The 27,054-nt window shown below is 46.5% G+C and overlaps 1 protein-coding gene across 2 annotated transcripts; it reads right to left on the bottom strand.

Annotated features, from left to right (window-relative positions):
- On the bottom strand, nt 1–27,054 carry SEMA4F (ssemaphorin 4F). 2 transcript variants are annotated; one of them, XM_028116094.2, is made up of 13 exons: nt 26,875–27,054; nt 24,270–24,421; nt 23,565–23,624; nt 18,481–18,574; nt 8,117–8,236; nt 7,867–8,018; nt 7,039–7,217; nt 6,675–6,822; nt 6,330–6,552; nt 6,079–6,188; nt 5,818–5,978; nt 2,021–2,079; nt 1–1,775 (listed from the first exon to the last, which is right to left on the bottom strand). In XM_028116094.2, the coding sequence occupies exons 1-13, from the start codon at nt 27,017–27,019 to the stop codon at nt 1,165–1,167; spliced, it is 2,214 nt and encodes a 737-aa protein (XP_027971895.1). In that variant the 5' UTR covers nt 27,020–27,054; the 3' UTR covers nt 1–1,164. The 2 variants fall into 2 exon arrangements, with proteins under 2 accessions (XP_027971895.1, XP_027971896.1); XM_028116095.2 differs by lacking the exons at nt 7,867–8,018; nt 8,117–8,236; nt 18,481–18,574.

A 27,054-nucleotide genomic window follows, 5' to 3' on the forward strand; every position in this document is an offset into this window, starting at 1 on the left:
GACACACATGTACAGACAACATTTTGCATCGATTTCAGGGAGTCCATGGACCCCAGGTGGAGAACTTCTGACTTAGGGCAAGGGTGTCAACCTGAGTAAAGTCACTGATACAAACCTATTTTTATGCAACTTGTATTTCCTATGACTGTTCCCCTTTTGTTGTCCCTTAATACTTAGAATGTTGTAAAGTTTTTTTAACGGGAGCCGAAGAAGGGGGTTCCAGCCTATACTCCAGCCAGAGAAAGAACAGCTGTGTGTGGCAGTGGTGGCAGCCGGGAGGCAAAAACAAAGAAAATGATGGGGTCATGTGTACCGTTGTCCCTCCCACCCAAAAGGTCACTTTGGGAGTTTTTCCTCTACTCAAGAGAAGGGTTGTGGGAGGTGATGGGGACGGGGTGGTGGTTTGTTTCCTTTTAGAAAGGAAAACCATTCCTTCACTGGCTACAGGGTCTGAAGTTCTGCAGGCAATGCCTCATTCCCATCTTCCCCCATCTGACCCCCCAGGGGTACACCTGAGCACCGGGCCTGACCCCCCAGTGGTACACCCGAGCACCGGGCCTGACCCCCCAGGGGTACACCAGAGCACTGGCCCAGTCATGCATGCACATGTGGCCAGGACTCCCACAAACACGTGCATATTGACACACACTCTTTCATGGAAGAAGGGCAACTAACTGGGTTGGGAGACATCTCAGGGCAGAGATTTCATGTTGCAACACGGGGATCATGCACTCCCCACAGAGAATCCGATAAACTAAGAGAATGAACAAAAGGACTTAATGCACACTAGCCCCCCACCAACTCTAGTGCTCTTCCTTCCGGCCAGGGCCTACCAGAAGACAAAGTCAGAGCTATGTCCTATACCCCATCCCCGAAGAGAGGAGGCCAAGGCTGAAGGGGTCGCAGCGGTTCAGAGGTCAGAGGTGGGAAAAGTCCTGATTCACTGGAGACAGTAGCTCTGGTCTCTCATGGGAATCAGGAAATCAAGCACAGGCTTGGCCCCGAGCCCAGCCAGGTCCCAAGAGGGCAGACACAGAAGTCTAAGGGATGACGCAAAGACCAAAGAGAACTCAGAGCCCATGACCGTCTTCCAGGCCCAGTACCCCCAGCATCTCGATGGTCGTCCCCCTCCAGCAGTCACCTGTGCACTAGTGGTCACTTGCCCTAGATGGACGTTTCATCACATGTGGCTAGAGGAGCCCCAGTAAGCCGAATGTGGGCTGGGCTCGGGCAAGGATCGAGCAGGAAGGGTGGAGGGAAGCCACCAAAGCCACTGCCCCTCTTGGCCAGGGCCAGGGGCAGCCGTTCATCTTCAGGAGAAGGTGAGGGAGGGTCCTGGCTGTAGCTCGTCGTCCCAGATGGTGGGGCCCCTAAGTCCAAGCCCACCTTGTCTCTAGCCAGAAGTTCCCTCTGTCGCCGTCGCTGCTGACGCCGACCGATCAGAAGGAGAGTCAGGGATGCTGCAAGAACCCCCAGGAGAAAGCCGGCCAGTCCAGCCCCCACTGTGTGGGCCTGACTTGGGGGGGCCCGCTGGCTGCCCCACACCAAACTGTAAGCAGCTACTACACGGGCCGCCCCACCCTCCTGACATTCACAGGCATAAGCACCCATGGCGCCTGGGGTTACCACCACCTCTAGCCCATCCCGCCGAGGGGTAAGTGCAGTCACTCCACTGGGCTGGTGCCACACACAGGATGCCCATGCTGAACTTGGGGAACATGGCAAGACCACATGTGCTGCTGTAGCCACGGGAACTTCAAACACTACTGGGCGTTCTGCAGAGAGAGCAAAGACATGAAAGGTGGTAATGCTACCAGCTGGGATGTAATGTAGCGGACTGTAGCTGGATATCAGACACAAGAAGGAGCCATGGGGACAAAGATAAAATGGAGATTCCCAAAGACAGTAAGACCACGGGTCACTGGCTGCCATACCTTCCAATTTTTAAAGTGGGTCCCAAATGGACAGCGTTCTAGCCCCTTTCACCCACTCCACCCACATTCCCCTAAACCATACAGACCTCCAGGCTCTTTGGGACACAAAGAAGAGACATCTGCTGACTCTATGTCTTGGACCAGCCTGTATAGAAGAGAATACTTGGTAAATCCAGTGTCAACATCCCCTTCTACTTTGCTCGGCACCAAAGAACATTTAGTAATGTAATGGGCTCATAGCTCCCATCATTTCATAAATATTTCTGAAACTATCAGTCAACATTCTCTCTGATAGTCAAACTATCAGCCTCATCAATAAAATTTCCCCCAATACCCCTTTTGCTCCTCATGACACTTGCCATGTCAAATTCTACACATATTTCCAGCAGACCACAGAGAATTGAATTAGCAGTAAGTCTGTTGGAAAGGTGTTTGGAGGATGCTTTAAAAAAACTCATATGAATGTTCCACGAAATGTATCTGGGTATCCACAACCACAAGATTTCTCGGGGCGGGGGGGGGGGGACATAAAAACTACAGTTAACTTGTTTTCTATTAAGAGAGAAAACTTCTGGGCGCCTGGGTGGCTCAGTCAGTTAAGCGACTGCCTTCGGCTCAGGTCATAATCCTGGAGTCCCGGGATCGAGTCCCGCATCGGGCTCCCTGCTCAGTGGGGAGTCTGCTTCTCCCTCTGACCTTCTTCCCTCTCATGCTCTCTCTCTACCATTCTCTCTCTCTCTCTCAATAAATAAAAAAAATCTGAAAAAAGAGAGAAAACTTCTTTTCTATAAAAGTGAATCAAAATTCTGTGAGGGAGATGACTTTTTGTTTCATAAAAGCGGCTCACCTCTATGTAGGAATTTTCTCTCTCCAACACCTATTGATGTCTATTAGCCTCTAATGGATCTGTTTCAAACAACACAATCCTGCTACTTCCAGGATATGGGTGGACTGTGCGTGACACAGGGACAGCAGTACAGACTGTTCACTCTAAACTCCGTCACCACTCCCCAGAGGGAGACCTCCACCAAGCTACCTCCACTGATCTGAACACACAAAATCTCAACCAAAGATAGACTCTATTTGAGTGTGAATTCCTTGCACATGAATTAAGGCCCCTGAAATGAGCTCCAAGACTGGTATGAATACATTACAGTCTCCTGGGTAAAACCAAGGTCACTTAGTCTGGCTGAGAGTAGGGAACATGGGAAGGCCATACGAGCAGCTATAGCCACAGGAACTCCAGTCTGTTTTTCTCGCTTGTATGAATTGAGGTGTGGAGGATAGAGTGCATAGAAGTACCAACATGGTGGGGCACCTGGGTGGCTCAGTCGGTTGGGCATCTGACTCTTGATATTGGCTCAGGTCACGATCTCAGACTCCTGGGATGGAGCCCCACACACCTTGCCTCAGGCTCTGCACTTAGTGCGGAGTTTGCTTCTCTCCTTCTCACTCTCCCTTTGCCCCTCACCCCACTCGTGCGCATGCTCTCTCACTCTCACTCTCAGATAAATAAATCTTAAAAAAAAAAAAAGAAGTACCAACTTGGTAATTTCTTGAATTACCAAGAAATATACTAGCATATACACATACCCCACACCCCACACATACATACATCTTAAGAGGCTCAAGTACACAGTATACACAAGAACAATGAAATTCTTATTTTAATGAGTATTAAAACAATAAAGCACTTGCCTTGTCTTAGACATTTAAAAGTTCTCCCAAGAGAAACTACCAGATCAACATTCTTAATGAAAAACTGATTCCCAAAACAAATACTTTTACTTCTAAAATATTGGTAACCTTATGGTTCAGTAGTATGTACAAATATATTATAAATTAACTGGGCTTCAAAATAGGACATCTCAAAGTCAATTTGAAAAAAGTATTTTCCAAGCAATTGATCAAAAATGTTTCATTAAACGGAATCTCACCTAAAACTTAAAAGACTTAAGAAACACATCAATCAATTTCAATCGATGGACATTATTTGGATCCTAACTTAAGCAACTATCTTGAAGCATACCCAACTGAGATAACTGGAACATTGATTGGATGTCTCATGACATTAAGTTTATGGTATAATAATGATAATATGGTTTTGTCTTATTTTTAATTCCACCTGCGTTAAAGGTAATATACTACAAGATTTATGGATAAAGTGATAAGATGTTTGAGATCTGCTATAAAATAACTGGGAGTTAGCAAGGGTGTTGGTGAAGCAAGACTGGTCAGGAGTTGATAGTTGTGAAGCTGAGCAAGAGATGATAGGAATTCATTGTATTATTCTACTTCTGAATGTTTGAAATTCCTTATAATAAAATGTTTTTTAACAGAGTCCTTATTGCAGGGGGTGCCTGGGTGGCTCAGTCGGTTAAGCATCTAACTTCAGCTCAGGTCGTGATCCCAGGGTCCTGGGAGCAAGCCCCGTGGTGGGCTCTATACTCAGTGGGGAGTCTGATTCCTTCTGTCCCTCCCTCCTCTCATGCTCTCTCTCTCAAATAATAAATAAAATCTTTTTAAAATTTTAAAAAGAAAAAGAGAGGGAGAGTCCTTACCTGGTAGAGATACATATTGAAATATTTCAGATGAATATGATGTCAGGGATTTGCTTCAATGTGATATATAATTTTAAGCTAGCCCCTGAGGGGAAAAGAGATGGTCGGATCCCCCAAAAGTCAAAAGGAAACCAATTAAGAGGTTGCCAGAGTAATCTGGTCAAGAAGCGATGATGGCTTGGACTAGGGTGAAAGCAGCAGGGAAGGGGGAAAGTGGCTGTGGACTGAGGATATGACAGATGGAGCTAGAGTCAGTACTAACTGCACGACAGCACAGGCAATTCTGGCTTGGGTGGAGGTCCCTTTTTTGCAATGATGAAAAACAGGAAGAGCATGTGAAGGAAAGAGGAAAACAATGGTGCATGCTAAGACTTGCTCAGCTTGAGTTGCTTGTGAAGGGAATATCAGGTAGGCGGTGAGATAGGGAATCCCCCAGTTCAACTAAAGACACATCAGTGGTGGTCGGCGGCACTCAGGTGGTGTTGAAGATAACGGGAATGAGATCACTTAGAGAGTGTGTGGAAGTGTAAAGAGAAGGCTTGAATGAACCCTGAGGAGTACCAACATTCAGAAGTGGGATGGAAAAGGAGTCAGTAAGGGAGACAGACTGGTGGGGGAAGGAGGAAATCCAGGAGAATGCAGAGTCAGAGAAGGCAAGAGGCTCAAGTATCTCAAGGAAGTTAGGAGGGAGCAGTCAACGCTGCAAACACTTCTGAGAGCTCTTGTAAAATGAAAACTGAGAAGTGTGGGCAACCTGGAGGTCAGTCACATGGTCAGGGCAGGTCCAGCAGAGAGGCAAGGACATTGATGAGGCAGCACCAGATGGACAGACACACGAGTCAGTACGCACTGACAAATGGACACACAGTGACACAGACAGAATACACACACACACAGATAGGGCAGCACTAACAGATGAGAGACATTTTTTTTTTTTTAAGTAGCTCCACATGGGGGAGCCTGGGTGGCTCAATCGGTTAAGTGTCCAACTTGATTTCGGCTCAGGTCATCATCTCAGGGTTGTGAGATCCAGCCCCGCATCAGCCCTGCACTGAGCGTGGAGCCTGCCTGGGATTCTCTCTCTCCGTCTCCCTCTGCCCCTCCCCGACCCCTCGCTCCCTACTCACGCTCTCTAAAATTAAATTAAATTAAATTAAAATAAAGTAGGCTCCACGCCCAACATGGGGCCTGAACTCATGACCCTGAGATCAAGAGTCACACGCTCTACCGACTGAGGAGCGGATGAAAAACGGACACAAACATGTGGATGGGCCGGTGCCCTGGGACAGCAGCAGGCAAGAGACGGGCACAGCAACACTCACCCTCCATGCTCCCCAGCGTGGGCCACACATGCATCCAGCCGGAAGCTCCAGGCACAGACAGGGTCTTGGGCCAGAATGCACTCTGAGCAGCTCTGGAGACGGCCACAGTTGGTTGTGCTCACTTGTGTCACTTCGGTACGGGAGCCCACCAGGAGCCAGCTCTACAGAAAGAGTGAGGAAAGAAGAGTACGCTGGATCTCCCAGACCCCAGCTCTGGACTCAGATGTACCCCCCCCAGACTCCCCCAGATCTATAACTCACTTGATACAATTTCATACTCTCAACTGGCTGTGGCCCCGGGAATAAGGCCAGATCCTCCAGGACGCTGAGCTGGGCTCCAATCCGCACTGCTCGGTGGAGGTGTCCGTCCTCTAGGAAGCAGACAAGTGGTAAGACATAATGACAGAACTGTACCTGTGCCTGGGGACTCTGACACCTGTACGTAGGGGACCCGCTCTGTGACAGGAGCATGTGTACACTGGATGGGCAACTCGCTGAACTATTGAACATACCTGTCCCCAGGTAGAGCACATCGTACTCTTTCCCTGAGAGGCTGGTCACCCTGTGGGCCACAACTCTGAGATAGGCTGTATCCGTAGTGACGAGCAGGGGATGGTCATCCGTTGGAAACACTGGCCTGTCCATAAGGGGGTGGTCCCGGATGAAGGTGAGCACACGATCAGGCAGGGAGAGTGATGAGCCAAACTGCTGGAGCTTCATGTTGTTGTTGATGCACTAGAGGAAACACAGGGTGGGTGACAGTTTCCCAGGGGCCAGGAAGTGTCCGTGATGCTTAGTTGGGCCCTTTCTCTCCTGTGGCCATGCAGGCATGAAGTGAGAAAATTCATCCCCCTCACCTCTCCAGGCCTGGGCTGGGGTACATCGTTGTCCATGACAGGCAGTCCCCTGTTGCAGTCATGTTTCAGCTCTCTGAAGGGACCACTCAGCACTGTCCGAATGTCCTGTGGTCGGAAGGCACAGACAGCAGAGATGGCCGCCCCCTCCCTGTAAGAGTCACAGGTTGGAGCCAGATATTTGGAGGGAACTAGGGAGCAGCAACTCATCCCCGTCAAATGAGAGGACCCATGAGAAATGCAGAGGGAGCCATGCAGCCTGCTCCAGGGAGAGCCCAACCCCTCTGGAGCAGATAGCACTGATGCTGCACCCATCCCCCATGTATCTCCCACCCTGTAACTCTCCCCCACACCAGGCCCCCCTCACCACTGGGAGGAAAAGATGCTGTAAAAGATGGGGGTCTCCGATCCGTGCTCAGGTCGGAGAATGGCCACGTCCTGCAGGATGCTGGAGGCCCGGCCATGCTCAGGCCCTGGACATAGCAAGTCAGCCTTCAGAAATGTCGTCCATCTGTGCTGGAGGGTCTTCCGGCCCCCAAGGTCCCCCTGGGGTGACAAGCACATGGGAAGTTCTCTTTAGAACAACAACATTGTGGGAGGCATGAGGACACCAATATAGGTTTCCCCCTGTCTTCAGAGCAGACACGGACAGATGGGAAGACAGATGCACAGAAATGCAAGGATGGAGATACAGAATACTGCAGGGGATAAGGAGATCTGGGGCTGGATGGGGTCACAGTAACAATGACAGTGACTGAGTTCATTGCGTGCTTATGAAATACCGCCCTACATGCTTTCCATAAGTCACCTTATTAAGTCCTCAAAACAACCCTTACAGCTAGAGATCATTAATATCCTCATCTCACAGAAGAGGTTCAAAGATGCTAAAGAACCTGCCCAGAGTCACAGAGGCAGGAACTGGTGGAGCCAGGACTTGAACCCAGGACTAGCTCTCAATAGTTCCTGCCTTTGACCTCTCCACTAGTCCGCCTCCTGGGGACAATGTGTCATAAGGGTAATTATGGGGGTGAAAGGCCAGAGCCCTTTCCCCACACTCCCCAAGCTCCCAGAAAAGAAGTCAAGGCAGAGGGAAAAAGGAGACAGAGGAGAGATGCAAAGACAGAGGCCCAGAGAGGCAAAGACAGGACAGGCAGAGCAGAAGGGGACAGGCAAACAGAAGGGACAGTGGTCTCACCGCACACACACGGGCCACCCGTGGGACCTTAATGCGCTCATATGAGTCAAATGCTCGGGAAGTCTCCGTAAAGAAGAAGTAGATCTCATCATCTCCGTCTTCATCCCCCCACTCGGCTGGGCTCAAGGCCACGGCTGCAGCAAAGGCTGGGGCTGGGGAGACCAGTGGCCTCAGATACCACAGACGCAGCCTGGGGCCACCCGGCCTCAGCCAGCTCTGTTCCCCAGAGCACCCTTCCCCCTCTCCCCACCGTGAAGCCAGGACGGCAAGGTCTCTGTCCGAATCCAGTCCTCGGCACGACCCACAGCCCGGGAGATAATCGGCTCCGTCCCCAAGTAGTTTCTCACAGTGGCGACATAGAGGACACCCCCTGCAGGGCGACAGGGAGGAGACGGGCTGTAAGAGACGACTGAGGGGAACAAAGGGGGTTGCAGGCAGAGCAGGGGATGACACGGGGGCAGGAACCCACAGGAGCTGAGCGCCCACTGCATGGTAGGCACCGCCAAGCACCTGACAGGCAGCATCTCACTTACAGTCAACGTAGACACAAAGGGCTCCAGGGTAGAAAAGGCCACCCATGTTAAGGGAGAACCGCCGACATGCTAACGTGCAGGAAGGAAGAATAAGGGCTGCCTTGTGAAAATCAGGCTTTGTCTGTTGGCTTGTTTGTTGTCATTGTTGTTTTAGGGCCACCTCTATTCCCTACCGTACTGATTACACCGTGACTCTCCAGGAAGGGGGTTCACTTCTCAGCATACCCCGGTCTTACTTCTGCTCTCCCACTCTGGTCCATGTCTGAGGGAACTGGTGCTCTTTCTGACTGGGGGGTGGACACTGCTTCAGGACAAGTCACAGCTTTGGGGTATACCATCATCAATTGGGGAATTGATCAAAACACAGATTCCTGGGCCCACGGCCCAGCAACTCTCACCCAGTAGTTAGGGGATGGCCCAAGAACTAAGTTTCAAACAAGCAGTCAGAGCTACCCTCATGTGGGTGATTCAGGACCTCACTTGGAGGAACACCAGCCTGGGGGATTAATGAAAGCTGCATAGGCAGCTGGAGGAAGCAATGAGGAGGCAGAGCCTCCCTCCTGGTACAGTGCAGGGGCAGAGGTGCTCTAGGGATGGTGGGGACTGGAGAAGAGAGAAGTCCCAGGCGCCCGGCAGGAATGGGAGGTATAGCTCTGTGGGAGGAATCTAAGACAACCACAGCCACCCTGTAACACAGACAAGGGCTCAGACACGCCTTGGAGAAAATTACTTGGGGGTAATAGAAGGTCATGAGCCCCCCAGAGGAATTCTGAGTATCCCAGGAACTCTGGAGAGAACAGAGTGGCATTCCTTCACCACCTACTACGTCCAAGCTACTGTGCCATGTGCTAAGCACATCACTGCCTCCAAGATACCCCGTTCGAGTCTGGAAGACAAACATGTGCTCAGATACCAGGAGACATGGACTAGCAGATATGTGGGGGAGCACAGAGGAGAACCCAGCCACATATAACCGGGGGGAACAGCATCCAAGAGGTGACAGCTGAGCCAGGTCAGAGGAAGGAGCTATTTGCCAGGGGACCGGGCTTCAGAGAGGAAGACAAGCGGGTGGGGAAGAGAGGAGCCATGTTCGGGGACATGGGGCACTCCCTGTGGCCGCAGCTCTGGCACAGGGGACTGCTGGGTTAGTGAGCAGAGACGGAGCTGGAGGTGAAAAGGTGGGCACCCAACTGTGAAGAGTCTGCTCTGCCGTGCCACAGAGTGTGGACTTTATCCTACAGGTAAGAGTGAAACTGCAGATCTTCTTGAGGAAGACAGTGACATGATCAGTTTGGGGTTTTAAGAAGATAATGCTAGTTATAAGGCCATTCACACAATCCAGACAAGAGTGGAGGCCAGACCTTAGGTAGCAGCACAGGGAATAAAAGGGCTGGGGGAGAAAGAATAGAATAGAATAGAATAGAATAGAATAGAATAGAATAGAATAGAATAGAATAGAAGAAAAGAAAAAAGAAAAGAAAAGAAAAGAAAAAAGAAAAGAAAAGAGGGAGGGAGGAAAAATAAAAGGACTGGACTGGGGGATATTTCTGAGGCAGAAACAAAAACAAGATTTGAAAATTAACTGAATATGAGATGTGAAAGAATGGAATAAAATAATGTCTTTAAGGTCTCTAGCTTATAAAATGGGTGACAGCAGAGGGTGATACTGTGAGCAAAGCCAGGAAATGATAGAAGGCCCATAAAGGAGGTAGCTGGGACGTCAGATGTGGAATGTGCTAAGGTTGAAGCCCCTTCAGGACATCTGGCTGGAGACACTGGAAGGCAATCAGACAGAAGGGCCCAGGCAACAGGGCCAGTCAGGCAACTTGGGAGTCAGGCTTAAGCCACACCATGAATGTGATAGCCAGGGAGAAAGGGGAAGTGAGGAAAAGGTCCCTGGGAATACCACCATTTAAGGGGGAAGGCTACTGAAGACAACCAGGAAAATCAAGTCAGAGAGGCTAGAGAAGCAAGAGAGACTGGTGTGCTAGGAGGTGGTGCAGGGGAGGCTCAGCAGGAGCCATGGGGACTCATGCACCTTGAAGGAAGCAGTAGAGTAGAGCCACTCTGGGGGAAGCATGATCATCCTGGGGTCACAGATGCTTGAGCAAAGTTGCTTGTCTCAGGTACTGGAAAAATAACCACTATTTTATTTTTTTTTTAAAGAAGATTTCTTTTTATTTTTTTTTAAGATTTTTTATTTATTTATTCATGAGAGAGAGAGAGGCAGAGGGAGAAGCAGGCTCCCAAGGAGCAGGGAGCCCGATGTGGGACTCGATCCCGGGACCCTGGGATCATGACCTGAGCCGAAGGCAGACGCTTAACCATCTGAGCCACTCAGGCGCCCCAATAACCACTATTTTAAAAAATACTTCATACAAAGCAAAAAAGGGTCAGAAAGCCTCTGAGGGCAGCAGCAGAGGGTTAGAAATGCTCTTGTGGGGTGGGGAGGGGAGACTATTCTATCCCTGGAGATTATAAAAAGAATCCAAGTGTTCTGTAGCTTGGAAGGCCTGGCTTTGGACCCTAAATACTTATAAGTAGTATGATCTTGGGCAAATTAGCTTCAGGTACCTCAAACGTAGAATGGTGATAATACCACCCTCCACTCGGAGCAGTGCTGAGGGTTAAATGCGATACAAACACACAACCCACGTAGGGCCTGGCGCATGGCCGCCATTTGATGCATGTGAGTTGAGGCTCCTTATGAAACCTCAGGGACCACAGGCTTGAGTTGTTGCCAGCAGGTAGGGAGAGGGGTGGGCTATAAAATGTCACCCCATTCCCTCCCAGAGTACTTCAGGAAGGAGAAAACCAGGTTGAGGGCAGGGCATAGTCTGATAGCACATGGAGCAGCAAATAAGCCAACCGTTTGTACTTCCAAGGCAGTGGGAAAAGTTGATACAGAAGCCAGAGTTACAATGAAAAATCTCCCTACGAGCATTGTACACAAAACACTCTAAAACCAAAACTCAGCAGAAGCTGTGTCAATGGACACCCTGAGAATGGAGAGAGATCTGTGGAGGAGACAGTTATGAATATTTGGGAGCATGACTTGGTGGCGGGAGCAGGGGGAGCAACAAATATTTTGTAAGGACCCAGCAGTGGATGGAGGTAAAAGGTCCCAAAAGTTTCTAAGGGATCAATGGGGACAGACAGCAACTCCGGGGCCTAGAATTGCTGAAGAGCACACTCACTCGGAGTGAAAGAGCAGCGGGAGGGGTCAGACACTTTGGGGGGAAGTAGCAGGGTTCCAGGTATTCCAGGAGTACCAAGGGGCTTGCAATACACACACATACACACACACACACGCACACGCACACGCACACACACGCACCCCAAGAAGGAACAGCAGCATCACAGTCATGAGGACAGGAGGACACAGGATCACCACATGTCCTAGATTCTCCAGGACAGCATCAATTTCAAATATTATGTTGCATTGCTCATATAATAAAATACCCCTGTATGTGCAATCGTTGGCAAGTCAGTACTGAATGGATCAATTCAGTAAACATTAAAACACACGTTTGCTATTGGCAAAAGATGACGTGCAAAAGAGAATGATGCCCAGTGCTGAATTCAGTGAGCAAACTGGTTAGAAAAAACACACCAGGTATACCCTAACCCTATTTTTTAAAAAAATACATATATGTCTGCAGACATAGGAAAGATTGGAAGGAACTACAACTCTACAGTGTTACTGACACATTTCTGATTAATGGAATTACAATGATTTTCATTTTCTCCTTTCTACTTTTTTGTACTCACTGAATGTTTGTTGTAGTTACCATCTTTTAAAAGCTTTTATAACCCCCCCAAATTAAGGTATTTTTCACTTTGGAAATATCAAGGGAAAAAAAAGACTGAAAGCCACAAAAGATGAAGAATCACAACCAAAGAAAAATCACAATTCTGTGTGGAAAGAGATCTCTCATCGCCCAAGTGTAAAGCCTGTGACATAGTCTTCCCAGACGTGTCAGCAACCCAACGCTGACAGCCTTGCATACTCCACAGTAGTATCTCACTCCACCCTGGGGTTCCAATTTTTCACTCTGGTATCAAAACAGTCACTTCTAAAGAAGATTTACAATAGGAATAATCATTCATTAGCTTTAAAAAAAAAAAGGATTTTAAACATGACCTGGCCTTCCTTCCTGCACTCCCTTTTCTTCACACAGTCAGAGCTTTGCAGGATAGATAGCTCCTAGCCTAATATTCTCCATTTCCTTATCTAAGGATTAGGCCAGCTACTTTTTTTTTTTTTTTTATATAACAGCCTATGATGAGGACATAATTAGATAGCTGGAGATGCAGTGTTTATTCTACCATTTCCTCTGTTGATCACATAGGATTTCTGTCTTGTTTCAGTGTGTGAATGCTAGTCTTGGGGCAAACATTCCTGAATTTAAGAGGTAGGTTTGACCCCAAAATGCTGGCAGCACCCGGTACATCTGGGACATTTGCAGTGCCTCTTGTCAGAGGCAGTAATCGCAAGATGCAATGAGATCAAACAGAGAAGATAAAACATAGGATAGATTCCCTAAGAGAAAGAACAAATACTCCCTCCTTCTGCTCTTCTCGATAAAAGCCCTATTTGTTATAGGATGTTGATAGGGAGAACCAAAGATGACTGACTGCTGTCTCCAGCTGGGTTACTTGGGAGGGTAACAGCACTGTGCACTCAGAGGAGGGGACACTGGTGGTGGAGCAGGGTTGGGGGACGTGAGTGAGGATGATGAGCTTGGTTTGGGACATGCTGATATTGAGATTTCTGTGGGACACCTATGTGGAAATGTCTGGAAGGCAGCTGGATATGTGGTCTGTAGCCCCAGATAATGTCTGGGAGGCATCAGAACGCAATAGAAACAAATCTGTGAGGCTGGTTGAGACCACAACCACATAGAATGAGAAGACAACAGGACCTTGAGAGGGGGTCCAAGGAACCCCAACCTTGAAAGGATGAGTGGGAGACAAAGACCCTCCAAAGGAGACAGAAGGAATTGCCAGTGTTCTTAGGCTAATGTGAACTCGTCAAAATATCTGCATTTTTCCAAATTGGAACAGTGCAAAAAGAGACACTGAGAAAATTCTGTTAATTTTATCCAAGTGCAGGGCGCCTGGGTGGCTCAGTCGTTAAGCGTCTGCCTTCAGCTCAGGTCATGGTCCCAGGGTCCTGGGATCGAGTCCCACATCGGGCTCCCTGCTCCACGGGAAGCCTGCTTCTCCCTCTCCCACTCCCCCTGCTTGTGTTCCCTCTCTCACTGTCTCTCTCTCTGTCAAATAAATAAATAAAATCTTTAAAAAAATTTATCTAAGTGCAGTAAAAATAAATGCCATATTTGAAGATAAGATTTCTGAGGCTTTTTCCTAAAGAAATGCAAGTACCAATAAACACATGGAAAGTTGTTCAAACTCACTAATGGAGATGCAAGCAAAAATATATAAAATTGGGCTCTGGAGGAATCACTGTATGTTTATTAACTATTTTACTTGGGACTGACAAGGGTGCAATGAGAGAGGTCCTCTTGCCAATGCTGGCGGGACTAAGTGGAGTGCAATTTGGCCAAATCCACTAAGTACCATAAAAACTTTACACTGGTGGCGCCTGGGTGGCTCAGTCGTTAAGCGTCTGCCTTCGGCTCAGGTCATGATCCCAGAGTCCTGGGATGGAGCCCCACAGCGGGCTCCCTGCTCCACGGGAAGCCTGCTTCTCCCTCTCCCACTCCCCCTGCTTATGTTCCCTCTCTGACTGTGTCTCTCTCTGTCAAATAAATAAACAATATCTTAAAAAAAAACAAAAACCTTTAGACCCTTTGGCCTAGCAATTCTACTTTCTGGATTGATTCATATGCAATTAATTAGATTCATGTAAGGGATTTACATAAACATTTATGTGAAAGGATTTCTTCTGCATTATTTATAAAAGCAAAAATTTATTTTACACTTTGAATGTACAATTATATGGGAATAGACTGTGCTAATTCATGTGATGGAAGAGTATGCAATCACTAAAAATCATGTTTTGAATACTTAATTCTATGAGAAAATGTTCAGTATACAATATTAAATATGTATGATAATTCCAATGTATTACAAATATGCACACAAACACAGTAGAAGAAAATAGTTGAAATAGTAATAGGGCTACCTGGTAATGACTGAATTACAATTAGCTTTTCACTTCCTTCATTATATATTTCCATATTTTCTCAATTACCCACAATGCACACTGTAATTTTTGTAATTTAAAATAAGAAATGCTCCTGCTATTACATTCTAATCAATATTTTCATTACTAAAAGCTCCTCTTTTTATTTCAAAATAGCTCTATAATCCTCAAGGACATTTTTACAGATCCTAACTGGGAATTTAAGTTCTAGTTCTTACATAACGTTGTCACTATTTTCTATACTGCTATTTTCTTTCTTTTTTTTTTAAGAGTTTATTTATTTATTTGACATCGAGAGAAACAGCAAGAGAGGGAGGGAACACAAGCAGGGGGAGTGGGAGAGGGAGAAGCAGACTTCCCACGGAGCAGGGAGCCTGATGCGGGGCTCGATCCCGAGACTCCGGGATCATGACCTGAGCCGAAGGCAGACGCTTAACGACTGAGCCACCCAGGCGCCCCAATTTTCTATGCTATTTTCAAAACAAAGGGGCAGCAGGGCATAATAGATCAACATTGAAAGCTCCAACTGAACACTGGCACATATGTCAAGTTTAAAGAAATTTAAATTATAGCCCTATAAAGTACGAACTTCAGAGGAAAATGTATAATATTGGTATTGACTGTGATTTGGATTGAAGACAGAAAGAGACATGGAGAAGTCAGCCATTCTAAATAGTTAGAAAGTGACTTCTGATCATTTCCATCAATTATCAGATGAAAGGCAACCTGAATTTCATTAACTGGAAAAAAAAGAAACTTGAAATCCTTTTGAAAAATGTCTTTCCTTTTTGAAAATGTTCTTTGTCATACAATGATCTTATTTATGAAATTTGTGTTAAGCCACATGAATTCACTTGCTGACTGGAACACAGATTACATGCAGAAGGTTGAGTATAAATATTATTACTTGAAACAAAGAAAGTCAGGGTGCCTGGGTGGCTCAGATGGTTAAACGTCTGCCTTCGGCTCAGGTCATGATCCCAGGGTCCTGGGATCGAGTCCCGCATCAGGCTCCCTGCTCCTTGGGAGCCTGCTTCTACCTCTGCCTCTCTCTCTCTCTCTCACCTTGGGAGGCTGCTTCTCCCTCTGCCTCTCTCTCTCTCTCTCATGAATAAATAAATAAATAAAAACTTTAAATAAAAAAGAAGAAACAAAGAAAGTCAAAGTAATCAATTAACCTTAGATTATTGTAATTAAGAAGTCATTTTGTTGATAAAAAATTATGTAGAATCAAGAGACAGCTGCTAAAACTGGTAAATCTTTCTTAATGACCCAATGACTGGCTCAGAGTTTTGCCAAAGATGTTTGATAAAAAGCCAAGAAAACTATTGACTAAATTGTTCTATGCAAACATGTATGACTATAAACAAGGTTTCATCAATTTCAATTGCAGATGAATGATAAAAATGACAAATCTTGTATTTACTAGATTTATAGTTTATGTTTTCTTTTTCTTTAAGATTTTATTTATTTATTTGACAGAGAGAGAGAGACAGCGAGAAAGGGAACACAAGCAAGGGGGGGAGAAGCAGGCTCCCGGCTGAGCAGGGAGCCGGATGTGGGGCTCGATCCCAGGACCCTGGGATCATGACCTGAGCCGAAGGCAGACGCTCAATGACTGAGCCACCCAGGCGCCCCTATGTTCATTTTCAAAAACTCTGTTATTTTATTACTTTTCAGAAAAGGGAAGTCATTAACTGTATGACTAAGAGTGATTTAATTTGTATAGCTAGCTTTTAAGACTTTTTCTATAACGCCATGGAGTAAGAAAAAAAAATTCACTGTTAGATCTTGCGTTCCAATTTTTGTTTTTCATAAAACGTAGTCCAAAAGAATGGGTAAAAATTAATTTTACAATAATGAACAGCAAAAGTCAGTGAAGAAAGAAAAAGCAGTATGATGAATGCTGCTGAGTCAACTGATCAGCTAACTGGGAAAAATAAATTTAGATCTCCATCTCATGCCATTCATCAAAGTAAGTTCCAAACAGATCAAAGAGTTAAACGTTTGGGGGGAAAACTTGTAAGAAGAAAAATTTTTATCTGCTCTCTAACTGGAGAAGGATTTAACTTAAAGACATATATAACCACAAAGGAAAGGATATAGATTGGAACACATATCCCACCTGGTAATTAGCCCAAGAATATGAGCAGAGGATTTACCAAAGAAGAAACAAAAATAAGTACTAAAATATTAAAAATGTTTAACTACCCTAATATTCAAAGAAATACAAATTAAAACAAGGTGCTATTTTTTAGCCTCAAACTAGCAAAGATTTTTCAAAATGAAAACAATACTATTCTAGCAAAATGTATGTGAGAAAAAAGCAAAACACTTTCATTCCTGCTGATTTAGGGTGTAAACTGGTACCACTCTTTCTAAAAACTCAATTAGCAACAAATAATGAGCCATAAAATGTTCACACCCTTCGATATAGTAATCCATTTCCAGGAATCTTGAGACAATCTAAAATGAGGATAAAAATTTACGCACAAAAGTGTTCATTATGGTGTTATGGGTACTAGCAAAAACTCTGAGGTAAATTAAATAAACCTGGAAATCAAATAAACTTGTATATATAACTTGGGACTGCTTAATTAAATTATGGTATGCTCACAGGATGGGTAGCATCATATTATTAAAAATTTTCTTCACAAAAAAATTTTAAATTGGGGGCGCCTGGGTGGCTCAGTCAGTTAAGCGTCTGCCTTCGGCTCAGGTCATGATCCCGCGGTCCTGGGATGTGGGATCAGGCCCCACATCAGGCTCCCTGTTCAGCGAGGGGAGTCTGCTTCTCTCTCTCTCTCTCTCTCTCTCTCCCTCCACCCCTCCCTCTGCTCCTGCTCTCTCTCTAACAAATAAAATCTTTTAAAAATTTTTTATATTGTATAAAAATGCCTATGATAAAAAGTTACATGACAAAATTCAAAATTAAATCCATGTGGCATGACATTTAAAAGTTTTACAATATACACACACTCTCATAAAATTTCTATTAACCTGCTCGTTTTATACTCTTGTGAGAAAATGGATGGACTCTCTGAATTTGAAGGGTGGACCTAAAAGACAGGCTCCATGCCACACAAATAATTCACTTTGTGGCTGCTGAAGGATTACGCAGTCATTCTCCAGAAAAGATTTGGGCATCAACTATGATTGAACCATTGCACACTTGAACTGTATACAGCTTGGTCAAAGGAAGTAAGAGCAGGAATTTAACAGTCATTACTGATTACTCATTCCTCTGAGCAACAAAGGACCGGCCAGCAAAATTTATATGTATGAGTGCAGATGCAAGTGCCCACACACATTTACTTAAAAAGCTAGAAAGAAATATCCCACAATAGTGGCAGTGGTTTTCTGATATTCTAGAACTGTGCAAAGATGGTAGACATTAGACACTCAAATTCCTTCCTCCAGTCAAACTAGTCATGTTGTCCAAGGGCTCAAGAGCCACGTGTAAGTAGTGGCTATCATTTTAGACAGCAGAGACATAGAACATTTCTATTGTCCCACAAAGTGCCTTTGGACAGCACTATTCTACAAGATTTCTATCTTCTTCTCCATACTTTTTCCAAATGTGTTACAATATGCTCTGTAGTAGATTCCTCTTATAAACGGGGGCGGGGTGGGAGGGAACACCATGAGAAAAGAAAATGAGGTTAAGAGAGCAAACACTTACACTAGAGGTGTAGGGGATGCATACTCTAGAGAAAACCCCGGGGAAGAATCTGGGGAAAAGCAGAAGGACACAGGCACTGTGGGAAGAACAGGAAGGGCTAGAAAGAGACATGGGAATAATAGGCATTGCAAGGAAAGGAAAGAAAGGACACAGTAATTCCAACAGCAGGGGTGGGGAAGGAGGCAATTACAGCAAGGAGCCACAGGTTCTGGGCTCTCCCCACTCACCAGCCATTACAGCTGCTGACCGCTGAGCTGGCTCAAAAGGACATTTCCCCCGGCCATTCTCAAGTCTTTCAACCTGCTGGAAACTGGACACATCCTACAGACCAGAAGGGGGCAATTGGTTTAGGGTCATGGAGAGGCTCCTGGTGAGAATTACAAAGATGGTCAGATGAAGGAAATGCCCAATTTCCATTCATCTCCCATTCATCCACTACCATCCCCGTAACTCCCAGTCTGCTGTTCCTGATTCCCCCACCTATTCCGGCATTTCCCATCTCTGCCATCCCCCTTTTCATCAAATTACTCCTCTTCCCTCCATTCCCCTAGTACCAACACCCACATGCCCTGCTGAAGGAACCCCGTGGATGGCCCTAGACTAAGACACTAAGAGGCCAAGAGGCAGATCTTTCCTCCGAAATGCTAGGGTTTGCAACTGGCTGGGGACTATATGACAGGACAAGGAGGACGAAGGGAAGAGAGGAGGCATCCGGAGGAAGGGTAAAAAAGAGTGCAGGCTGATATAAGATCATCTGAAGCCCGGGGGCTTAGAGAGAGGGGCCTCCTCCCCCTACTCTTACCCCAAAGATAAAGGACAGGACCAGAGTCAGGGATACATAGAAAGGGGGAAGGGAATCTGCAAAGTTAGCAAAGATCTGAAGTTCAGGTCAAAATTTGAGGATTTGTCAAATAACTGCCTTCTTCATTCAGGGACCACAGCAGGACTGACCTGGACAGGAGGCGAGAGATGTAGGAGTCCACCAGGGCCAGCCAGAAGTTACCTTACCTGAGCATCCAGCACTAAGACAGCTTTCAAGATAACATCTAAAAATGGAAACCGGGGATGACTTCAACCGGAGACTGGCAGGGAAATTAACTGTGGCTGGTTAGGAATCAAAGTTATGGCATGAAGAGCCAGACACAATACCTCTAGTTCACTAGGGAGGGCATATGGTGTTGCTGGAGCCTAATTACACTGATAGTGGTTGCAGCAGCCACACAGATATGTATCCCCTGAGTATAAGTATACTATGGGCCCGTTCTGACCACTCATCTATTAACTATAGTCAGGAAATAAGGTTTTGTTTTACCAAGAGAGCCTTGAACAAGGCCTGTTAAAATAAGATGTGATCTGAGGTCCCCTAAAAGGGAACACGGGGCCAAGGGAGTCTGATGGAATGAGGGACCCTACAGGGGCACAAGCATCTCACCTGTGTGGCAGTGGGAGCAGCCTAGCCTGAGAAAAGAGATGGATGACAGCTGAGTGAGAGATTACTAAGATGTCTGGGAACTTTGAACAAAGGTTAATACGTGTTGTGGTGGCTCTTCCTACCTCTCACCTGAACTACAGCAGTAATCTCCTCCTCTCCACACTGCCTAGCCTTGCCCCCAATTTGCTCTGCAGATTAATATTCCTACAATATCAGTCACTGCCTTGATAAATTTTTGAGCAAGAGAGTGACAAAGTGGCTCACCATTGCCTAGAATACAAACCTGTTAGCCCAAATTACTTCCTTTCTAATACTGCTCAAAATGAACACTTTCTTCCAACCAGACCTGGATGCTTGTTATTCCCAGAAAACAAATCATGCTTTCCCATCCCTGTGCCTAAGACTACTCCCTTAACATTTCACCAAGGACTCCTTTTCTCAGTGTTCAACCTCCTAATCTTTATGGGGCATCTGATATTTTTGATTCACTCCCTCCTTCAAATATTCTGTCTTGATTCTCTTGGAAGCCTACCATCCTCCCCCTATCTAACTGTTGCTTCTCTATCTCTTTTGGTTGCTTCTATTTTCCTTTCTAGTCCCTAACTGTGTAAGGATCTATCCTTAGTCCTTGTCATATATACTTCAATGACCTCACTCATTCTTACATTTCCAGTTAGACTTCCTATGCAAATTATTCCCCAAATTCTCTGAAAGTTTGATGCCTTCCAATCTCTGGTCTGTGTTTGGACTTGGCTGCTGGACTTCCTCACAGAGATGGCCTATCAGCCCCTTAAAACTCAGTATGCAAAACGAGTCCTCATCCAGTTTCCCCAAATGGCATCACTGTATTATGTAGGTTTATAATTTTTGAGCAAGTGAGGCTCCTATTAACTAGATAGGTTATGATTACTGTTTTGTCAAAATGACATTTAATTAGGGTCTGAAGGGGGTAAGACTACTCCATTACAGTCTCTGTCTGAATGCTGAGATTCCTCATTGTATCAGCGGTTATGGTGAAGGCAAGTCCCTCCAGCTGAAAGACAGAGAGCTAGGCAGGAAGGCTCTCACTGAGCTGTAGGGCTGGAATCCATCCTTTGGCTTTGGCCAAGAAGAACACAAGATAGACAAAGGACCTTCCCCAGGCGGTTAGGGGGGAAAAAAAGAAAAGATGGTCCCTGTCACATGAAACAGGACAAATGCCACAAGACACTGAAACCAGATAAGGTCTTCTCTGCTGCAGGCTGGACTAGAAGATCAGGGTTCTGGGGCAGAACCAGACACAGCTGGATTTAAATCTTGGCTCTGCCTCTGCCAGCTACATAATATTGGACATGGTACCTAACTTTCTGGAACTTCCATTCCCTTGCTTGTAAAATGGATATAAATAATACCTAAATATCACAGTGGGGTGCTAAGAACTAAATCTCGAATGTAAAGTCCCTAGTACCACGCCTGGGACAGAGTACATCTTCAACTGAGTGGGAAGTCTTGTCATTGCTATTGTTAAGTCTAGCATTTTTCTCTGTTAACTGCTAGGACTTCCTCAACAAAGCAAACTAAAATATTTTACTCCAACGTCCAATGAGCTATCACTGAATGGCAGCACTCCACATTGTCAGAGCTGGTGGGTCCAGTGCTTGAATTGCCTTTTGTAAGAACCTTTGTTTCTCTGAGCAATCAACTCTGAGTGAGTTGCTGTGTCTGGATCAGCTAGTCAAAGCTCCCACATAATAGTTATACATGGTCTCAAAGTCATCAGTCTGGGACATGAGAGGTTCAGCACTAAGGATAAGGCAAGAATTTGCTTAAACAGACAGGAGTTGCTAGGTAGCAGGATCAAACAGTAAAGGCTTGAGAGCACTGAAGAAGTCTAGAGGGCAGTCTAGTATATGGCCTGAAGAGTTAACACAGCCGATTTTGGGGGCAGGGGGCTGTGCCCTATATTCTCCTACAAACAAGCCTTGACCAAAGGATGGTTCTTCATTTTATACACCTGCTAGATAGGAGAGTTCAGAGAAGGAGCTAAAAGTCATGGGAGGAAAAAGGCAGACCCCTCGCTCCACTCTGGTTGCTGATTTTTCTCAGGAATGAATAGGAGTCCAATCCTGACAAGATGTACAGAACCTTTTATGTCTGTAGAATATAACAACCATTAGGGTCCCCTCACAGAGCCAAGGAAGAATAGAAGGCTCTAGGAGACTAACTTGAAGTGATCATGTTGTCTATAAGCCATGGCACCGGTATTCACACCCATGGGTTCCCCAAGTGTGTGCAGACTGGAAAAAGACCTAAATGGCAATGGTAGTTCTACCATTACTTTCCGAGCTTTGTGAGAACTGTAAGGAAACCAAACCCGCAACATCACCTGATGGGTGATAGAGATTTTCAATACCACCCTGAACTGGAAACCTTCCCAAAAAAAGGAAGCTATCCACACCATGATGGAAAGTCTTTCATCCACATTATGAAAAAGACTCAACAAAAACCCAACTAATCTCAGGGACAGCCCAGAGGGACTGACTAGGACAACAAAGCATATACAATTATAGCATTCAAAGCCAGAGATATGAGGATCGTCTTCAACAAGGAGGGGTTTGGACATACACACTGATGAGATCTGGGTGGCAAGCAGTACTCCAGTTTGCAGTAGGGTCAAGTCAAATCTATGGTTACGAATCAGGGCCAGAAAAGGGAGTCATTGCACTCCCCTATTGCTCCTTGGAGCAGAAAAGGAAGCCAATGAATACAAAGAACACGGGAGGCTTCTGACTCATCCTAGATTCTTGTCACAAGTGTGTGCTGGCAGAGGACCAGTGACTGACTATTGGATAACTGATGGGAAAAGCTGAGAGTTCAAAAACAGTAAGACCTTCCTGAGATGCCACCAGTCCCATTAACTCCAGAAGCCATGACTGGCCTAGAGATGATCAGGAGTATACATGTCCCAAGCCTGCCTGAGTGTGAGGGTGGAGATGCCCAGGGCTCCAGCAGCAATGAACAGGGCCTAGAGGAAAAGGTGACTGACACAGTGCCCACTTTGAAGGCAAGATCCAAGTACTATATTAGTGGGCAGTGACCTCAGAAGCCGTGAGAGCAGAGGGTCACAGCTCACACAGAATGAAGTTGGCAGTGGAGGTGGGAGAAGGGGGTGAGAGACAGTCACATGCTGTGGGAGAAAGAAGCAGGCATGAATTGTGCTGAATAAGAAATGGACCTAGGCTGCCTAGACAAAGCATACACAGAGCAAAGGAAACAGGAGTTACTGGCCTCTAAAGTCTCTCCTGGATTTATCCTCTCCCAGGCCTAGCTAGCATCTCTAACTCCCTTCACCATCCCTCTTCTCTCTCTACACTCTGTATACCTCAACTTCCACAGACAACCTCCCTCCCCCTCCCTTTCCTACCCCCCCTTCCGTGGCAGACAAAGGCTCCACCCTGTGAGGACATCCCTCACCCCCAATGTGTATCATGCACAAGTGTGGCCTTAAGCATGCCCCGCACCATGGTCACTCATAGAAGACCCTTCCCATCCTCCCACCCATCACTCACAATAACCCCGCACTTCGGATCAAAAGCGAAGGTGCCACAAGTGAGGAGGTGAGAGGCATTGGCAATGGCGAGAATCTGGACAAAATTGTGACATTCGTCCTGGGGGTCAGAGATGGTTAGAGAGAATCAGAGGCAGCAGGTACAAGGAAAGGCAAGGTAGTGTCAGGACAGTTAGATGCAGCTCTGGGATCAGAGATGACAGGTAATGACATGGTGTTAGAGTCCCTGCCCGGGCCCACTGGGATGGGAGCACGGCAGGGGACAGACACAGAGTCAAGGCTGGAACTAAGTCTCAACTGACACTCAGGATGGGGACAAGAGTCACACCTACCTCCTTCTTGCCTTTCTTCCTACAGTTCTGTCTGTGGGCCTCAGGCACCATCCAGTCAATCTGAGAAAGGAGGAATAATTGTTTCTCCCAGATTTTCCCCAAATTCCTCCCAAGTCAGGGTAGTTAAAACAGTTCCACGACCTTCATCAATTTGAGAACTGCAGAGCCCCCCACCCCCACCCACCAATCAGAGCATTGTTTTTCAAACTGGATGTCTCCATCCATTAATGAGTAATGAAATCAATTGCTTTTATTTTTAATGAAATAGGATATATCAGAATATATCACACATAGGAGAATAGATACTCTTTCAAGAAAGGGTTCTTCCAATACACACTTCCTGTCCTAGGTCAAAATGTATCAAATATTTCTTACTAAGGGGTGGTCAAAAAAGTTTAAAAGCTATTGCCCTAAAGAAATGTGATTCTAACGATTCCTCTGCCCACTATGACCTGAAACCTGCTCACTGTGGCCTCCTCCCTATCATGAACCTCCCTCATAGCCTCCCCAGTCACCATGACCACCACCCCATTACCCTTAGCAAAGATAACGAATATTCTTTCTATGTTCATTTTCACCAACACTCCCCCTCCTGCCCCCACCCTGTTACATATTTGGTTATTATGAACAACCCCCCCCCACCAATCCCATAAAACCATGCATCTAATCACATGCTCTGGAGTCCTCCCCACTTCCATCTCTCACCCTGCGGGGTCTCTCCCCTGAGAAGGGCAGGGATAAAGCGAAGATGGTGTCCCGGGCGCCAACATAAAGTATATGGGAAGCAGGATCCACAAGGAGGACAGAGTAATTGTATGTCTGCGGGACAGCGAATCGCGTGAGATAGGAGTCAGCCTCTGGCAGGAAGAGAGGGTGAGAGGAGAGAGTGATATCAGTCATTGCTTCATAAGGGCTGGGTCCATAAGGGAAAAACCCAAGGGCTCAATTTCTGTTTTCTTCCAAGTACTATTTATTTAGCAGCCATGAGGGTGAAAAACAGAGCTTTGACAGGCCAACCATCTAACCTCCCCACAGAGAGAGAACTGAGAGGCCAGAATATTTAGCACACAATGCAGTCAAGTATGCTTTTTCTATAAAAATAGAACAGTTTATTAAAATAACAGCATAAATATTAAGTCTGTAATTTCTATTCATAGCAATATGATACATAATTTGAAAATACCTATAGAAGATACAAGTAGTTTCCTCTCCAAATTTATTTTTTTTTTATCACTACTCATTAGTAACTTCTTACTTAGAAGGGGAACAATTCACTCTCCTCACCAACACTTTAGGAGACCATCCCCTGTCTCTCCCACTGCTCTTGTCCTCCCCAACCCCACCCCACTTCCACCCAAAGAGTTGGGAAGGGTATGTGCTTTGGAAACAGATCAGCCCGAGTTTAAATGTGGCTCTTTCACTTACCAGCTCTATGATCTTGAGTAAGTTACTTGCCCTGAGCATCACTTTCCTCATCTGTAAACACCAACAACCAGGCTTGTTGACAGAATTAAATGAGATAACATATGTGGAAGCAACTGACATGTACAACATGTTTCAAAATGGCTCCTTTCTTTCTTACTTAGACATGTGCTCCATATGGGCCAAACCTAAACTTCGTATCATCATTCAAAACTCTATTTAAAGATTATGACAGGGCGCCTGGGTGGCTCAGTTGGTTAAACGGTCTGCCTTCGGCTCAGTTCATGATCCCAGAGTCCTGGGATGGAGTCCCACATCGGGCTCTCAGCTCATTGGGGAGCCTGCTTCTCCCTCTGACCCTCTCCCCTTTCATGCTGTTTCTCTCTCTCTCTAATAAATAAAATAAAATCTTTTAAAAAAATAAATATTATGACAAATAAGTTAGCATGACTTTACCTTCTTAGCTCACTCTGGGGCCCCTATCCCTGCACCAACACAGCTCTGGTCTACCTGCTTCATCTGCTCAGCCACCCTCAAGACAGGCAGAATGGCTCCAAGCCATTCATTCCCAGTTGTGCTGATGTATGGGGCCCCACCCACGCCATCCTCCCACAAACTCATGTCTATGCTGTACCTGCCTATTCTCTCATGTTCATTATAAGCCCTGGAACACCCAATCTCCCTTCATCCCCCGCTCTGTTTCACCTTGCTACCTAGACTTCTCTGAATTTCTGGTTATCAACCCAGGCAGGCAACCTCAATTCTATTTTGTGGCTATTGCCCCAACACAAACAAACCCCAGTCTCTGACCACAACTTTGTCTTCTGGATTTGTAGCAACCCTACATGTCACTAGCCTGAAGTTTAGACTCTATTATTACTATTACCCACTTATGACGTTTTGCCAACAGGTTGTCCTCTCAGCTTCACTGGTTCTCTGCACAAAGTGCTAACACTCATTGTCCACTGAGAAGAAAACAAGGTCAGTGGCCATGCTCATGCCCACCTCAGGAGACAGCACTGAAGTGTGAATCACTCCAATGACCGTTTTTAACCTTGTGGCATCTCCTGGCTTCTTCCACATCTTTTGAAAGGACCAAATCTCCTTCCTCCTTTTTTTTTTTTTTCCTTCTGAAGATTTTAGAAATCATTTAAACAGAATTTTAAATTAACTCACTCAACGGTTTCTCAACACTCAATGTAGGGAACGTGTAGAGAGAGCAGGCAATGCTGAGGAGTTAAAAGGGTTAGGATGGATCATGGATCAGAGAATGGGAGTTGTGTCTGAGCTGGGAGAGGCCTGGGAAGTGAGTTAGGGAGAGGAGGGCTACCAGAAGGGCAAAAAGCTTGCAGGGACATATAAATGATGATAAGGGAATGGATTTGAGAAGTGGGCAGATGGAAATGCCGAGCTGGAGAAGGATGGGTGGTTGGAGGAGAATGAAAGGCCAATGAGTTTGGAAGAAGAACGGGTGTCAAGCTGGCGTGAGGGACACAGGTGTATGTTTGGGAAGACAGAATAAGGAGAGAGAACTCCGAAATGGACGACCTCAGGAAACCCCCATTCCCTCCCTGGGCCTCAGTGTCCGCGTCTGCACGGTGAGGGGCTTAACCCTCCCGCGGTTCTGCGAGTAAGGGGCCGCGGGGGCCTCCTGGCCGTGTCTTGGGAGCCGAAGCGCGAGACGGGAGAACGACGCGGTGGAGCAGCACCGCGTGGGAGTCCCGCCCTGGTCCTGATGGGGCGTGGGCGGCGCGGGACGCGATGCGCTGCGCCGAGAGGCCCCAGGGCGCCTGCCCGGGTCCGTAGAGAGGGTAGGTGGGTGCGGGCACCTGCAGGCGGGGCCTGGGCGCCATGCGAAGGGCTGAGGGCGAGGGCGCCCACGCCTTACCGGAGATAGGAAGCGAGGTCCTGGGCACCGAGCGGGGGACGCGGCCGGATACCGGGCCGCTCAGCATCGCCAGCAGTAGCAGCGGGAAGGGCAAGGCCGGAGGCGGCTGGGAGCCCAGGAGGGGCAGCGTGGCAGAAGCCAGCATCTTTGGCTCCGCCTGGCCGCTGGGTGGGGCGCGCC

Source organism: Eumetopias jubatus, unplaced genomic scaffold (genome assembly GCF_037043125.1).
Source record: "Eumetopias jubatus isolate StellerSeaLion01/CBP00866 unplaced genomic scaffold, mEumJub1_p1.0 scaffold_9, whole genome shotgun sequence".
In the NCBI taxonomy this organism is placed as follows: Eukaryota; Metazoa; Chordata; class Mammalia; order Carnivora; family Otariidae; genus Eumetopias; species Eumetopias jubatus.